General features: G+C 54.8%; 1 protein-coding gene across 3 annotated transcripts in view; it reads left to right on the forward strand.

Annotated features, from left to right (window-relative positions):
- The window catches only part of STX1A (syntaxin 1A), a 70,625-nt gene that overhangs the window by 50,143 nt on the left and 4,069 nt on the right, over positions 1–16,413 (forward strand). For 2 of the 3 annotated variants that reach the window (XR_005956604.1, XM_041484891.1), the window contains exons 4-8: positions 3,097–3,171; positions 5,864–5,937; positions 8,894–9,002; positions 14,480–14,553; positions 14,857–14,994. Coding sequence is in view for 2 of the 3 variants with exons in the window: in XM_041484891.1 (XP_041340825.1) it covers positions 3,097–3,171; positions 5,864–5,937; positions 8,894–9,002; positions 14,480–14,553; positions 14,857–14,994 (470 nt within the window). In the remaining variant the exon portion in view is untranslated. Of the gene's footprint in view, positions 1–3,096; positions 3,172–5,863; positions 5,938–8,893; positions 9,003–14,479; positions 14,554–14,856; positions 15,006–16,413 lie in introns of all 3 variants that reach the window. The other variant, XM_041484890.1, reaches the window with a different exon arrangement.

Below are 16,413 nucleotides of genomic sequence, written 5' to 3' on the forward strand. Positions count from 1 at the left end.
AGGGAGGAGGAAGAGTTTGTGCCCCTGCCTTCACCCCTGCCTGCTCCCTGCACGGCTGGGCTCCCTCCCAGGCAGGCCCTGGGGCTTCCCAGGGGTGTAAGACTCAACCTTGGAGCAAAGACTCCTTCTCCCTCCCAGCAGAGACTGGGCACTCGTGGCCATGGGGATGGACATCTCTGCTCTCGCTGTGCTCAGTGCCAGTGGGAATGGAGCAGACATCCTGGGAGAGCCGTGGGATGTGGGGAGCTTGGCTCATGCTCTGAGACATCCCATCTGCCCCCAGTGCCACTCTGGCATGAAGGGATGCTGGCCATGGCACAGCAGTGTTGTGGTACTGCAGCTTCCCGTGGCTGTGTGTCACTGGCTGTGAATGGTTAAATAATCTGAGTGAGTCACTTAAACAGACACTGTGCATGTGAAAATAATTGTCTGGGCAGCCTGTGCCTGCCAGGCCGCCAAGCAATCCTCACACGGCCTGTGACTCAAATCAAGCCAGAAGGAGTGTTCTTCACGCTGCTCAGTTGGAAATATTTTGAGGGAAGGCATCCAGCCCTGTTCCCTGTCCCCTCCTTCCTTCAGCGTGGTCTTGTGGCCCTTGCTGGCTCCCTGAGGGGCCACAAGCTCAGCATGGACCTGTGTGTCCTCAGTGGCAGCTTCACAGCAGTGTGACACAGCTCATAGTGGACCTTAAAGACCATCTCATATCTCATCTCATCTCGTCCCATCTCATCCCCCTGCCATGGCAGGGACACCTTTCCCTGTCCCAGGCTGCTCCAAGCCCTGTCCAACCTGGCCTTGGACACTTGCAGGGATGGGGCAGCCACAGCTGCTCTGGGCACCCTGTGCCAGGGCCTGCCCATCCTCACAGGGAGAAATCTCTTCCCAGCATCCCATCTATCCTTGCCTCTGGCAGTAGGAAGCCATTCCCTGTGTCCTGTCCCTCCATGCCTTGTCCCCAGTCCCTCTCCAGCTCTCCTGGAGCCCCTTTAGGTCCTGGCAGGGTCTCTGAGCTCTCCCTGGAGCCTTCTCCTCTCCAGGGGAGCACCCCCAGCTCTCCCAGCCTGGCTCCAGGGCAGAGGGGCTCCAGCCCTGCAGCATCTCTGTGGCCTCCTCTGCACTTGCTGCAGTAGCTCCACATCCTTGTGGGTTGGGGTCTCCAGAGCTGGAAGCAGCTCTGCCGGTGAGGTCTCAGAGCAGAATGGGGGAATCCCTCAGGCTGAATTGACAGGGAGAAGGGAAAGTGCATGGCAGTGAGCTATGAGAAATTGAGAGTGGATGTGGGTGGGAAGGGACCTTGGCCAGTCCCTTCCAGCAGGTCCAGTGCTCAGCGTTTCACCCAGCCTTGTGCAGAATATCCATAAGGACAGACGTCCCACAGCCTCTCTGCATCTGCTGTTTGACCTCCATCATGGGTGTTTTTCTCCTTAATATCGAATTTGCATTTTCCTTGCCCCAGCTTGGTCCAGCACTGCTTGTCCTCTTCCTGTGCACCCCCAGGCTTCAGTAGGAAGTTGAATGTCACCTGCAAGGACCAGCAGGACACCTGGCCCCAGCTTCTCTCCAGCCTGCTGCAGGGTGCTCTCAGGCAGCAGTAGGGACCCCCTTGGCTTTCCTCTTTCCAGGTGAACAGTCCCAGCTCCCAGCCCATCCCATGTCCATGGCAGCCTGTTGTCTCCTGTACTCCTGGTCCTTGACTGCTAACCCAGCCTGGATGGCTGCAGGGAGTCACTCAGCCCAGGCTGGTTAATTTCTGTATTAATAAATAATTATTAATTCTTTATTATTGCAGTTACTAATTTCTTATTATAACAGTTTCTTATTTTATTACTTTCCTATTATTGCAAATTCTTTCAAGAAATTTCTTCACATTACCATTTCTTATTATTTCTTTTTTTCTTATTATTACAACTTGCTTTTTTTTTAAGAATGGGTAAAAAAAAATTAATCACTTAAATGTGAACTTAAACTGAAAATGTCCTATTCCTGCATTTGTGCCCCTTCTCCAGCAAATATCCTGGGGTGAAGGACTTCACAGATGTGTTCCTTCTCTCCTTTTCCCAATAGTGCTGAAGCTTGTAGCTCAGGGATAGGAATTTGTACAGCTGCCAGAAGGAGAGGACCTTCCCCCAGAACATTCCCATCATCAGGATTTTCTAATTATGCCTGTGACTGGCAGCTGGCATCAGAACCATTGACATGAGTCAGTCAATATGCCTCAGCTCTATTAAACAAAGTTTTATTTAATTAAGTCTTGATCTCATCAAAATCAAGAGGGAGTGTTGGGCTGGCAGCAGGGAGAGCTGCACTGGCAGACCACAGCTGGGTCCCCGTGAGCTGGGCTGGGGGCTGTGCCCCTGCTCCAGGGGCTCTGGCAGCTCCTGAAGCACAGATTGCTGAGGGGCACCTCTGCAAATCCTGGCTTCTTTCAGGACACGCTGGTTTCTGGGAGAGGAACCTGTATGTGATCACAGAGTCACGGGATGGCTTGGGTTTGAAGGGAATTTGAAAGGTTCCACCCCCTGCCATGGCAGGGACACCTTGATTGCTCCAAGCCCCAGGCCTTGGGCACTTGCAGGGATGGGGCAGCCAGAGCTGCTCTGGGCACCCTGTGCCAGGGCTCACCAGCCCCATGGTCTGACATTTCCTCCCCATGTCTAACCTGACCTCTTTCTTGTTCAGTTTAACACCTGTGTTGGGGCCCCAGAGCTGGAAGCAGCTGGAGGTCTCGGGAGTGTGAGGAGAGTCCAGCACGGAACATGGGGTGGTGGGAGTGCCCCCAGTCTGCATGTGAGAGTGTTCCCAGTCTGGATTGTAGGAATGCTCCCAGTCTGGGGGTGGAAGTGTTCCCAGTCTGGGGGTGGGAGTGCTCCCAGTCTGGATTGGGGGAGTGCTCCCAGCCTGGGGGTGGAAGTTTTCCCAGTCTGGATTGTGGGAGTACTCCCAGTCTGGGAATTGGGAATGTTTTCAGTCAGGGGTTGGAAATTCTTCCAGTTGGAGGGTTGAAGGGCTCGCAGCTCTGGTCTCTACACTCTGCAGGGCAGCAGATTTTAGTGGTGTCTGCAGCACATCCATGTTTGCTCTTTCCTCTCTCCCCAGAAACAAAAGAGGAGCTGGAGGAGCTGATGTCTGACATAAAGAAGACGGCGAACAAAGTGCGCTCCAAGCTAAAGAGTGAGTGATGACTGACTAAACTAAACTGAACTAAACTAAACTGAACTAAACTAAACTAAACTAAACTAAACTAAACTGCAGAGCCTGGGATGGAGCTGTGGGCTCTGCCTGGAACACTCTTGTCCCAGGCTGGAAATCCTCCCAGGGATCAGCATCACCTTCCCTCTCTGCTGTTCCCTCCTGATGCTTTTATCTGCCCTTGGAGAATTTGTCCCCTTGTGCCCCATTCCCAGAATGGAATTGAGGGAATGGGGCCAGGAGCAGCTGGTGGGCTCTGAGTGAGTCCTGTGCCACACCTCTGGCAGGGGTTGGACACTGGGCAAACCCCCAGCTTGGCCAAAGGTTCTGTTCAGGTCTGGGTGGGTGAGGAGGGGCTGCTGTGGGATGTGCTGCAGGATGTGGCCTTCAGTGTCCACTACTGGAAGTCAGTCAGTGTCTGAGGTGTGAGAATAAGGTGGTTGTCAACCCACTGATGGTCAGGGTCTGGTGCTGGAGCACTCAGACAACCCAGAATCCCAAGAGTGGACCCCAGGGGGCTGAGGGAGCCCGAGAGGATGGCAGCACCTTGAGACAGGAGGCAGGTCCCCCCGGCAGCTCAGATTTGCCTGTGGTGGCATGGACATCAGTCTGGAGTTTGGTTGGCATTGGTGCAAAGACCTGGCTGTGTCTGAGGTGGGAGAGGAGCTGGTGCTTCCCCCAAGGCAGCAGTGTCCTCACTAATCCCAGGGTTTTGTGGAATTCTGGCAGTCATGGAGGACTCAGATATGCCTGGAGCCCTTTATTAGGTCACCACTGGTGTGGCCATGTCCCATGTGTGGGCCAGGAGACCTGTACCTTACGCTCCCTCTGTCCTCCTAACACATGATCTCAACTAGAGCCAGGAAGGAGAGCCAGGGATATCTTATCTATTCCGCAGTCCAAGGGATCCATTCCCATGGCCCTGGACGCACTGGGATACTTGGTGATGGGGTTTGGCCTTAAAAAAACAAAAATCCTTTTCCATAAGTGTGTTGTTCAGTGTTTTTAAGGGACTTTGAAAGCCTGAAGGATTGCAGGACAGGCTCCTGTTTCCTGCTTCCAGAAAAGCCTCTCTGCTGTCATATTTACCTGCAGCAGCAGATGACTAGTGCTTGTGCTTTGTCCCAGATCGCCTCATGGCCAGCATGATCAATGACAGAAAACAGTCAGGACTGATCAAAAACAACATCTGCTGACAACAAACTGACTTCTTCAGGCCAGACATTACTCACGCAGGGGCTAATTCTGATTACAAGCTTCTTGGGAAAATGTGATTTTGCTGGTTATCAGAACTGCCCAGTGTTTGCCAATAGCATTCCATGGGAGTGGGGAGTGCTCTGTGACGAGTGTGCAGGAAATATTCAGTGTACACTCACTGTATTTCACTGATGAAGTACACTGAGCTGTGCTGGAGGGTGAGCCCTGCTGCAGGAGGAACCTGCCCTGTGCTGGGCTTGAGGGACCTGCTCCAGGATAGAAGGTGCTGGGCTCTGAGAGCTGTGAGACATCAATTATTTGGGAATGGGGTCTTCAGCCAGACTCCAGGGATGCCACCAGCTCACATGGCTGGTTTAGGTGGAGATGTGTTCTCTGCACACTGGCCAGCCTGCTGATGGGAGCTTTCTTCCAAGTTTTATAAGCCCCTGCAATTAAGTCTTAGAATTAGCATGACAATTAGCTCATTAGTCCTGAGCTGGCCTTGAGGAGCAGGTTTCATAGAATCCTGGAGTGATGGGATAGTTTGGGTTGGAACAGGCCTTAAAGGTAATTTCATTTCACCCCCTGCCATGGGCAGGGACCCCTCCCACTGCTCCAGGGTGCTGCAAGCCTTGTCTAACCTGGCCTTGGACACTGGCAGGGATGGGGCAGGGTTGCTGCTCTTGCTCTGTGCCAGCCCTCCTGCCCACAGCACCGTGGGCCATGACAGTGCTCCTCCCTGCTGTGGCTCTCAGGCTTGGGGCAGTGAGGGCTTCATGTCAATTATCTTCCTAATTAAAGGGGAGGTCCCTGTGCTGCTCCATGGCTGCTCAGCACGGTGCAGGGCACTCCTGCCAGCATGGTGGGAACTCCCTGTGCCATGCCAGGCAGCTGGAGGAGCTGCTGGTTTTACTGAAGGAGTTTTGAGGTTTGGTATTCTGCAGAGACACTTCAGCTCTTTTCTCCTCCTGCCTCTCTGGTGGAAATACCTCTCCAGTTTGTTTGAGTACTGGCAATCAGACCTAAGCACCACATTGATTTTATGTGGAAATCCTGGCTCAGCAGCCTGGGGGTGACAGTGCTGCCCTTTCAGCCCCAAATCACAGCCAGTGGCCATGCACCAGGTGCTTTGCAGGCATGAAACAGGGCTTTGCTGCCAGGCTGAATGGTGGAGTCAGGATTTGGGAAGTGCCCAGTACCAGCTGCTCCTTGATCCAGTGTTTCACAGTCCCTTTGCCAAGCAGTCCCTTTCCTTTGGTTAAGCACTGGAACAGGCACTCTGGCAAAGTGGTGGAGTCACCATCCCTGGAAGTGTTCCAAAAATGAGTACATGTGGCACTTGGCAGAGTGGTTTAATGGGCTTGAGGTAATCACTGGAAGGTTGGATTTGATGATTTTGGAGGTCTTTTACAGCCTTGATGATTCTGTGGTTGTTGTCCAGACAGCACAAACTAAAGTGTCCTTGTGCCCTGAGCAGGCATTGAGCAGAGCATCGAGCAGGAGGAGGGGCTGAACAGGTCATCGGCCGACCTGCGGATAAGGAAAACTCAGGTGAGCCCCTGCACCAGGGAGGGGAGGGTGGGGAGTGCCAGCAGTGCTGGGAGAGGAGGCCTGTGCTGGGCCATGGAGTGGATTTCTCTGCCTGAAGCTCTGTCCTCCTGCCCAGCCATGCAGAGCTGCTGTGTAATTTCTACTTTCTGGTGCTGCTTTGGCGAGAGAGCACCTGGGGGGAGGCAGCCACTGCTCCAGCCTGGAATCTGTGCTTGCATCACTGCAGAGCTGTGTCCTCTCTGCTGGGGATGTGCTTGAAGCTTGGTGCTTCTGTAGGTTTTTGTGCCTTCTCCAGTTTGTATGAAGCTGCACTTAGCAAAACACTGAGTAAGAGAAGGGATGAGGAGCTGATTCCCCTTGTTAACGTGTTGTAAACCTGGAGTGGCTGAGCATTAGGATTATGCACTTATGTTGTGGCTTTGCTGAGGTCATCTCCAGCCAGAAGAGTCTCATCAGATCTGGACCTGCCTGCAGCAGACCCAGGTACAGGAGTCACAGTTCCTAAGGGCATCCCCAGTCCAGAAATGCAGCCAATGGTGCAACTTCTCAGAGGAATAGTATTTTCCATGGTTGTATATGTATATATCCTATATATATATGTATAATGTATATATAAATATAATTTTTTTGTATTACCCTAAAAATATCTTCCTGTTAATCACATGAAGGACAAGGACCCCAGTTTCAGCATGTGCTTTTGGAGGCTTTCAGAGCCCACTCTGAATACCCAGAACTTTTAGCAGCTCTTTGGAAATCCAGCTGGGGCTGCTTTGTCCATGTTTGAGGAGTGAAGAGTTCTAGACCTGAGTGAAACAAATCCTTTTCCTAACTTGAGTTAATTTTTTCTGTTTAATGAGTTCAATCACAAGGTACATTTTGATATGCTTTTTATTTGCTGTGAATATTCAGGTAGGTTTCTGTAATGTCTGGAAGCCATTTAAAATGCTTTTTCCCAGCCGATTTTGCACAAAACTCCCTATTCCTTCAAAAATCAAATGTATATTGTAGATGTGTGGGATGCTCATAGGAACATAAAGTAACAATCTGAGAAGATAAACACTGAGTTAAGTAATTTCTTAAGCAAGAGAGGTGTAGCATGGTGTGCTAGTGAGCAGGAAGGGTGTCACTCAGCACCCAGGCTATTTTTGGCTCCAGATCAACATATGTTGATAGTTTTCAGCTGAATGAGAATGAAGTGGATTTTAGGGAGAACAATTTTGGAGCAGCAGAAGACTCACTTGGATGGCACATCACGTTGTTGCTGGATTTTGAGCTGTTTGGGAGCTGCTGTGACCTTGCTCTGGGCCAGCCCCTCTGGAGCAGGGGTTGGAGCTGGAGCTGCCAGGGGCGTCGGTTGGTGTGAGGTTTGGCTGGAGCAGGGAGATGAGCTGAGGCTCTCCATAAATACTGTGCTCTTGCTGGTTTAGAATGGCAGCAGAGCCAGTGGCTCTGGAGGTGTCCCCTGTGTCCAGTGGCACAGGACCTGCAGTGTCCCCTGTGTCCAGTGGCACAGTGCCTGCAGTGTCTCCTGTGTCCAGTGGCACAGTGCCTGCAGTGTCTCCTGTGTCCAGTGGCACAGTGCCTGCAGTGTCTCCTGTGTCCAGTGGCACAGTGCCTGCAGTGTCACCTGTGTCCAGTGGCACAGGACCTGCAGTGTCCCCTGTGTCCAGTGGCACAGTGCCTGCAGTGTCCCCTGTGCTGTCTCCTGGGTGGGGCTGTGCTGGCTGGGCTGTTCAGGTGTGGGAACTCCTGCACCAAAACATCTGAGTGCTGCTGGTTCCAGGCATGTCTGACATTCCCTCACTGTGCAGAGAGTGCCCAGAGATGGGAATGGAGCTGGAGAAGGGTCTGGAGCACAAATCTGATGAGGAGAGCTGGGGGAGCTGTGTCTGGAGAAAAGGGGGCTCAGGGGGGACCTTCTGGCTCTCCACAACTCCTGACAGGAGGAGGCAGCCAGGTGGGGGTCAGGCTCTGCTCCCAGGGACAAGACAAGAGGAGACAGCCCCAAGTTGTGCTAGTGGGGGTTCAGGCTGGGCACCAGGATGAATTTCTCCACTGGAAGGGTGGTCAGGCATGGGAAGGGGCAGCCCAGGGAGGTGATGGAGTCCCATCTCACACCTCCTACCTGGAGGTGTTGAAGGAACAACTGGAGGTGGCCCTCAGTGCTCTGGGCTGGGTGACAAGGTGGGACATGAGAATCTTGGAGGTCTTTTCCAGCCCTAATGATTCTGTGATTGTGCCTTTGAGCAGGCTGGCTGCTGTTGCCCCCAGCATTGCAGTGATGCCCATGGGTCCATGCTGTGCCTGTGCAGGGTGTGGCAAGTCTCAGCAGCGCAGCAGTGGCAGGCAGGGCCCAACCCAGGGCACTGCTGTGGCCTCCAGGCTTTCTGGGCACAAGCAGGGCAAGGAGGGTGCTGCCAGCCTCCCAGGGTGCCTTCTCAGGGCTGGAGGCTGTGCTTAGGTAGGGCTGGATGAGGGACGCCTCTGGTCCACTGCCCTGGGGATGTGTCACCTGCTGCCACCTGGCCCCTGTGCTCTGTCACGCTCTCTGGAGCAGCATTTGGGCTGGAAATGCTTTTGGGGTGGTTGGATGTGGATGCCATGGGACAGAGAGAGAGAAACGGCAAGTGTTTCTCACAGCAGCTAGGGAGAACTTTCAGGGAGTTGTAAGGATGTGATAACTTGTTAAGTATAAACAATTTGCAGGTGGTGTTTTTTTTACTTCATTTTTCTGGGTTTTCTTAAGGATGATGTATGAGAAGAATGTTTGTTCTTTCTCTGAGGTTTAGAGAATGTGAATCCCAGAAATATTCTTGGGAAGTTGTGCCTTGCTTTGCTCTGTGAAGAGAAACACAGCTACAGCTGGAGGTGCAGGAGGTGCTTCCCTGCTGCAGGGGCAGCAGGGCTCTGTCTCTGCTGGAACCCTCAGCTCCTGTCCCCTTCTGTTCCCTCTCAGCACTCCACGCTGTCCCGCAAGTTCGTGGAGGTGATGTCGGAGTACAACGCCACGCAGACCGACTACCGGGAGCGCTGCAAGGGCAGGATCCAGAGGCAGCTGGAGATCAGTGAGTAACCTGCCATGGGGCACAGCTGGGTAACCCTGCCATGGGGCACAGCTGGGTAACCCTGCTATGGGGCACAGCTGGGTAACCCTGCTATGGGGCACAGCTGGATAACCCTGCCATGGAGCACAGCTGGATAACCCTGCCATGGGGCACAGCTGGATAACCCTGCCATGGGGCACAGCTGGGCTCTGCTGGGGCGGCCACTCGGGGTCTGATGGCTCGACCTGGACCTTTCCAGAGAGATGTCCTGCAAAGGGGAAAAACCAATCGGTCCCAACAAATCTACATGGGGTTCCAAAGCATGCTGGTAACTCAGCATGACCAGGAGGATTTCTCAGTCCAGGAGGGTTTGAGAAGATCTTATCACAGCCCATGCAAGTGATACCTGTCCAAGGGGGAGGGTTGGCACACCTGTCTGTCTGCACAGCGCTGTGTGTGCCATGGGACCATGTCCTGCACTGGCTCCCAATGGATCAGAGCTGCTCCCACAGCTGGGCAGAGCTCCCAGGAAAAGCCAGGATGCACAGGAGTCCCTGGGAGAGACTGGAGCATGGCTCCTGTGGGGGATGGACGTGGGGTGGGACCTTGAGTTGCAGTGGCAACGTGCATCCAGCAAAGTGCATCCCAAAATGCTGCAGAGAGAGCACAGGGATCACAAGGAGAGGGATTCCTTCTCTGTTTGTAGCCAATTTTTAATTTGAAGAAGCTCACAGGAATTCCTGATTCCTGTGGCTATTTGTCCTTCCTTAGGGTGCTCTTCTTCATGGATGAACTAAGCTAAACATGAAAACAGGGAAGGAATTCTTGAGATGGGAGCACTCCCTGCTCCTGATGGCCTCCCTTGCACAGGAGGAGCAGGAGCCTCAGTGCTGCCTCTCTGGGCCCAGGACTGATGGCTCTTAGCAGCCATTATGCTGTGGCCAAGGGCGGACCTCAGGTGACAGTGACACCTCTGAGCTGGTGACACCTCACCCAGGGGACGCTACTGTGGCACTGGGACCTCTGAGTGATCCAGAGCCCATCACTCAGGAGCAGTCCAGTCCTGTCTCTACAAAAACACTCTCCCTGTGGTTCTTCTGGGCACTCAGTGGTACCTGGGTAGTTTAGAGCAAAGGGGTTATCTCCCAGCAAAGAAGAACCATGTCATTAGGGGAATAATCAAAGGGAAGCCAGGGCATGCAGAGATTAAAGGAGATTTTTACAAATAATCTCACTTTCAGACATGTTGTGGGGTTTGTGCTCAGAATGAAAGGCTCTGAACTTAGTCCTTTATTTTTCCTAACAACCAAATGGATGTTTTTTTCTTTCCTCCAACAACTCACTGTGAATAATGACAGGAGATCTGTGAGTCAACCTGGTGTCCTTGGTGGTCACCTGTGGGAATGTGCTGGGAATCTGGGTGCTGTGGGAATTTCTGTGGAGGGCTGGAAGGAGACACAGCTGTGCAAGCCTTAATCTTTGTTCAGATTAGCCTTCCTGATGTCTGCTGCTAACAGGGCTGCATGGGAAGGCTGACTGACACGAGGCTCAACAAGAGCTTGCCAGTTCGCTGTAAAGCAGGATGTGTCTCAGCTCCAGCTGCCTGACTCATCCCTCAGCCACCATCACCCTGCAGTGACAGCTGGGGAGTGGCTGGTCATGTGAACAGGAATTTAAGGTATCCCTGTGCCTCCCTCTGAGAGAGGAGGTTTGGAAGGACTCAGCCTTGTCCTTCATTGGATGCAGACCTTCCAAGAGGAAAGAAACTTCCCTCTTGTGTTCCTACTGAATTTTGGGAGGGCTCTGCTGCTCTGCTTAAATCCTGAAGATATATTGTTGTTCTTGTGTCTGCTCTGTCCATCCTGCCAGGCTGTCAGTGCCTGGCAGAGCCTTGGTGGGGTAGGGAAGGAGCTGCTCAGGAGTCCCCATGGAGCAGTGTGTGGTGCAGGGGAGGTGTCCCTGGCAGCAAGGGACTCTTGTTCCCTGCAGGATGGAGGAGTGTGGGACATAAGTGCATTTCTCATTGCTCCAGAGGAGGTGCAGAGCTGGGATGGGGCTGTGCTGGGAGGGACACAGCCCCCTGCCCAGCCCTTTGCCAAAGCTGGATTCCCCCATCAGGACAGTGGAAAACATTTCCTGGCAAAAAGACTCATCAAAAGGAACAGCTTGTGGATGTTTTACCAGGAGTGCTGCCTGGAGAGGGGCTCTGCTTGGCCTGGGGTGTCCCTTCAGCCCCAGCTGCTCCTGCACAGGCTCCTTGGGACAGAGCTCAGCTGGGATGTGGCGACTGCACAGATCTCCACAACATCCTCAGCTCTCATTTCCTGCTGAATACAAAGATAGAAAGTCCTGGGAGCTCTGACAGCAAAGCCAGTAAATCACTCAGGTTTTCAGAGTATGAGAGCAGGAACTTCTCAGTTGCTCAGGTACTCTGGGTAGGTTCCCCAGCACCAGCAAGTTTCTCCATCCTCACCACATCTGGCTCTGCAAGTAGGACAGTGGCAGAGTTGGTGATGTAGAGTCACTGCCCTGGGCTGTAGCCACCCCCTGGGGCTCCCCACAGCCCTCTCAGGATCTGTTCCCTTCTCCTTGCGTGGGCACTGCTGTGTCTGTGTGTGCCAGAGGTTGTGCTGTGTAACCTCAGCATCACACTGCCCACCCAGGAGCAGCTCTGAGGGCATGAGGTGTGCAGGGTTCTGTAGCTGAATCCTCATCCTGATACCAGCCTGGGCAGTGCCAGACCTGTCTGAGCTGGTGACAGCCAGGGGTGCCAGTCACTCGTACCTGTCACCTCACACACAGGTGGGCAGGACAGTGTTATCCATCTCTCCATGAATTGTATGGATTTGTGTCTATGAGTGTGTAAAAGCCAGCTCCAGGCAGAGGATCCCAGCCTTGGAAAGGTGCCTTGTCCTCGGTGTGAGCCCCAGCTGTGGCTCTGCAGGTGCCCTGCTGCTGGGAGCAGGGATGCTGCCAGCCCAGGGGATGCTGCCAGCTGAAGAGCCCAGCTGAGCCCTGCTTTGGCCATGGCACATTGGGCTCCTGCAGCCCTGAGCTGCCGTCCCTGTTTGTAGACACCTGCATGCAGGGTTGGACAAACTGCATCCAGTGTCAGCTGGGCTGTGGGACTGAGCTGTGGCACCAGAGGCTTCCCTGGGAGCTTCCCCCACACCCTGACAGCGCTGCTCCTGCCCTTCCCCTGGGAGCTGCTCCATGGGGATGGTCACTGTCCAGCTGGGCACTACAGGGCTTTGCCTTGAGGTGGGAAGTCTCCTCAGTGGTTTCATGTTCACCTGTCCCAGAGTTTGCAGTGGCTCTGCAGTGACCTGGGCACTGTCTCTTGACATTCTCTCCCTGCCAGCTTAGGGCTGAGTTTGCTCCTCCAGTTTCCTCCATGCTCTGGGCTTCTTGTCTCGTTGGCAGAGCTGCTTCTCCCCAAGAAACTTCCAAAGGCTAGAGGTGCCAAGTAAGAGGCAGATGTTCTCTGAAGCTCTCTGGGGAGGCACAGGTATAGTTCTCAGGATTTTCCAGTATTCCACCAAATTTTGGGGCAGGAGTGTTCCCCCAAACTCTTCTGCCTCAGTGCTACCTTGCAGTGGCTCCATCCTTTCACTCCCATTTTTGGCTGTGCCATGGCCCTGTGGGAATGTGAGGAGCAGATCAAGCAGGTACCCTGAGCTGATTTTACTGCTGTGGAGGAGCTGATGAAGGCCAGGAAGCCAAAGCATGAAGCCAGTTAGGAGGCAGTGGCCTTCCTGGGAAGTGCTCTGAGCTCCTGCAGGTTGGTTATGTTAAACAATTGGTTATTGTTTGGCAGGTGCTGTACCGGGTGGTGTGGGTGAGATGCAGCCTCCATGCCCCAGGCTTGGCTCAGCATTAAAGCAAGTCCTTCCTGAGCAGCTGTGGCCCTTGGCCAGGTGTTAATCCATGCCTAGCTGTTAATCCATGCCTAGCTGTTAATCCATGCTATGCCTTTGCTCTCCTCCTTCACCTCGATGCTGCTTTTACCAGCTCTGCTCTGCATGAGGGGAGTGAGGCAGCAGGAAGGATGGGATGAGAATGTGTATCCCACATCCCATCCCACCTCTGCCCATGGCAGATGTGGCATCTCCTGGAGCCCTTCAGGACTGCCTCGAGGCTGGCATTTGGCAGAGCAAGCAGCTCTCCATGGACAGCACCTGGGCCAGTGACTGCTCAGAGCTGGGCACACCAACAGGAGGGTTTGGGAATTTGTGCTGCCTGGTCCCTTGTTGTCCCTTTCTGGGAGCAGGGAGCTCCTCCAAGAGCAAGGAGCCAACAGCAAGAAAAGCTGGCAAAGGTTGTGGTGGATCATCCTTGGTGGGAGTGGTGCTCTGTCACTCTAAGACATGTAAGGTGTCTGGAAATGGGCTGTGGACCCTTCTCCTCCTGGGGACACTTCTCGGTGGCAAAGCTCAGCCTCACATGCATCTGTGAACCCCCTCAGGTTGTTTTTGTGACTCAAACCAGCAGCTTCTCAGGGCTTTGGGGTCACTACCAGGTCACAGTTGTCTAGACCAGCCTCACACAGAGCTCTAGCCTCTGCCCACATGTCTGAGAGCTGTGCTTGGCTCTGCCCCATTTCCCCCTCTCTGAGGTGCCCTGGACTCATCCTGGAGGATGCTGTTGTCCTTTTCAGTACCACAGACTGCAGGCAGCATGTCACAGGGGAGCATCTACAGACCCCAGCCCTGCTCTGCAGGTTTTGGTTCCATCAGTCTTGGTGGAGTCAGTTCATCAGCTATTCCTGCCTGACTGCCCTGTTCACACCAGGGGTGTCACTTGCCCTGTCTCAGGTGACCTGCTCACCCTCCCCATCCCACTGGGCAGCATCTCCATCTGTTTGGCTGTGGTTCCCTGTGGCCCATATGGCTGCTAGCCCAAGAAATTCACTGCAGTTAATGCAGGGATCAGTGCTATCCATGGAGGGATCAGAATCTCTCTCTCTCTGCTGCATGGGGTGGGGAAGGGAAGGAACCACATGGTGTAGGTGAATTGTTTTAGAGGAGCCATGAGGCTGGAGGCCCCCAGAGACATGGAGGGGGAAGGACAGAGCCTGGCTTCTGTCACACAGCAGCAGAGCCCAAAGCTGAGCCCAGTGTCCTCATGGCATTGAACTGGCTGGGACAGGGATTGTCCAGAACACACCTGTGTGTGGTTTCTTCCCCATCCCTCCTCCTTCACAGACACCGTGGCTGCAGCTGGCTGCTGGTCCCTTAGCACTGCTCCCTGCTCTGCAGGAATGCTCAGTGTGCCCAGGAGGGCATTCCTGTGTGAGCTGAGCCAAGCTGGCAGCTTGATGCCCTTAACATGAGGGGTGTCAGAGCCAGGCTGTGAGAGGGCAACCTCTCAAACTGCCCTGTGTGCTCTTGGGGCTCAAAGCTTTGCTCTGTTCCACTCGTGGGAGGATTACCTTGGAGCCTGTGGGACCTGTGGTGGGGAGAGGGGGCTCTTGGCTGACCTGTGTTGTGTGGTTGCAGCTGGCAGGACCACCACCAGCGAGGAGCTGGAGGACATGCTGGAGAGCGGCAACCCGGCCATCTTCTCCTCTGGGGTAAGCTCTGCCAGCAGCTGCAGCTGAGCCAGCCCCCAGCCCAGGGGATGGGCTGCTGGACATGCTGCCACAGTGGCCTCACTACAGGGTAATGAACACAGCCCATGTAGGAGGGGGCCTGGGGGCTCAGCTCTGGCCTGAGGATCTGTTGGAGCAGTCTGAATCCCAGCATCTGCTGCAAACTGCCTGGCTTGGGGTGGTTGGAGGGGCTCTGCACTCCTGCTCATCCCTCTCCTGGTGCCCCAGTCCCAACACTGGAGCTGGGTCTGAGCATGGTGCTCAGTAGCCTTATTTTCTCTGCAGATCATCATGGATTCAAACATCACCAAGCAGGCACTGAACGAGATTGAGACACGGCACAGTGAGATCATCAAACTGGAGAACAGCATCCGAGAGCTGCACGACATGTTCATGGACATGGCCATGCTGGTGGAGAGCCAGGTGGGGAAAAGGTGCAGCCCAGGGCTCACCTGGAGGGGTTGGAGGGTTGATGGGGCTCCCTGTGGTGGGTGGGGAGTATGGACAACAGTGCTGAGAGGAAAAAACCACATCTAGGACCAGCATGGCTCCCAGTGGGGCTGAGCTGGGCTCCCCAGGGCTGGAGCCACCTGCCTGGCACCCCAGAGCTGGGCTGCTGTGTGTGGGGGGTGGGAGGCTCCGTGAGGGGCTCAGAAGGAGGGCAGGGGGTGGCTGCCATGCAGGGGGAGATTCCTTCATCTTCCCTGGAGCTCCAGGCCCAGGTGGGTGAGCTCGGGGTGGCCCCTGGGCTGTGCTGCCAGCCCGTGGCACCAGTCCCTTCAGCCAGGCACGGGCTCCTGTGTCTTTGCTCACCCCCCTTCTTGCCCGCCATGCTGCCATGGCCCGAGGAGACGTCGGTGGCAGGTAAAGGCCCCCTGGCCGAGCCCCTGGTGCTGCATGCTCTGCTCTGCATGGCTGTTCCTGCATGGCTGCTGCTTGCATGGCACTGGGATGGCCAGTGGCAGGACAGCAAGGGTCACCAGGGCACCGTGGTGTTGGTGGCCTGTCCTGTCTGCAGTGGGGGACATTTGTGGGGATTCATGACTCCATGCCTGCTCTGAGGGCTGGACAGTGCCAGCACCTTTGTCCTGTGGGTGAGAAGCTCGGAGCTGCTGGCACTGGGAATAGAAGGGCACCGGGCAGGCAGCAGGGCTGGCAGCTCTGCCCTGGCATGACACAGGCAGGAAGAAGCAGCAGCAGTTTTACACAAGACAGGGAGCTGTTGGTGGGACTCAGTGCTCAGCACCCCGGGCCCCAAGGTTTGTCCTCCCTGTGCTCTCCAGCATTAGGATGAGAAATGGGCACTGCAGAGTTGCTGGCTATGAGCCCATGGCTCTGTGGCCTCAGTTCCCTCCATGCCATGCAGGAGGACACAGGGCTCCAAACCTCCCACTCCTGCCAGCCCTGTCCAGCTGCTGCAGACCTGGCTGTTTGCCAGCCTGGTCAGGATGGGGCCAAAGGAGGTGAACAAGGCTGGAGGAGCTCACCCCAGCTCGTGTCCCCACACCCAGAGGAGCCCCCACTCCCAGCCTACCCCTGAAGCAGGGGCAGAGCAGGGCAGGGGTCCCTGTAGGGCTCTTCAGTCCTGGCTGGCCGTGCTCCAAACCCTCCTGCCTTCGGTGCGGTGCATGTGTGGATGGGAGTGGTGGTCCCTGCTCCCTGCACGTGCGTGGTGTCCTGGGCATCCCTCATGGTGCTGCTGGCACTGTCCTTGCTCCCTGCCATGCCTCCTGTTTCAGCAGCCTGTGGTGTGGTGCTGGTGTAGATCCCACTGGGGCTTTGATGTCACCTGAGATATTGGACAGGTCAGCGCTGGGAGCTCCCTTGTCCCTCTCCCTTGCT

This window comes from Pyrgilauda ruficollis, unplaced genomic scaffold (assembly GCF_017590135.1).
Source record: "Pyrgilauda ruficollis isolate IOZ18807 unplaced genomic scaffold, ASM1759013v1 scaffold69, whole genome shotgun sequence".
Lineage (NCBI taxonomy): Eukaryota > Metazoa > Chordata > Aves > Passeriformes > Passeridae > Pyrgilauda > Pyrgilauda ruficollis.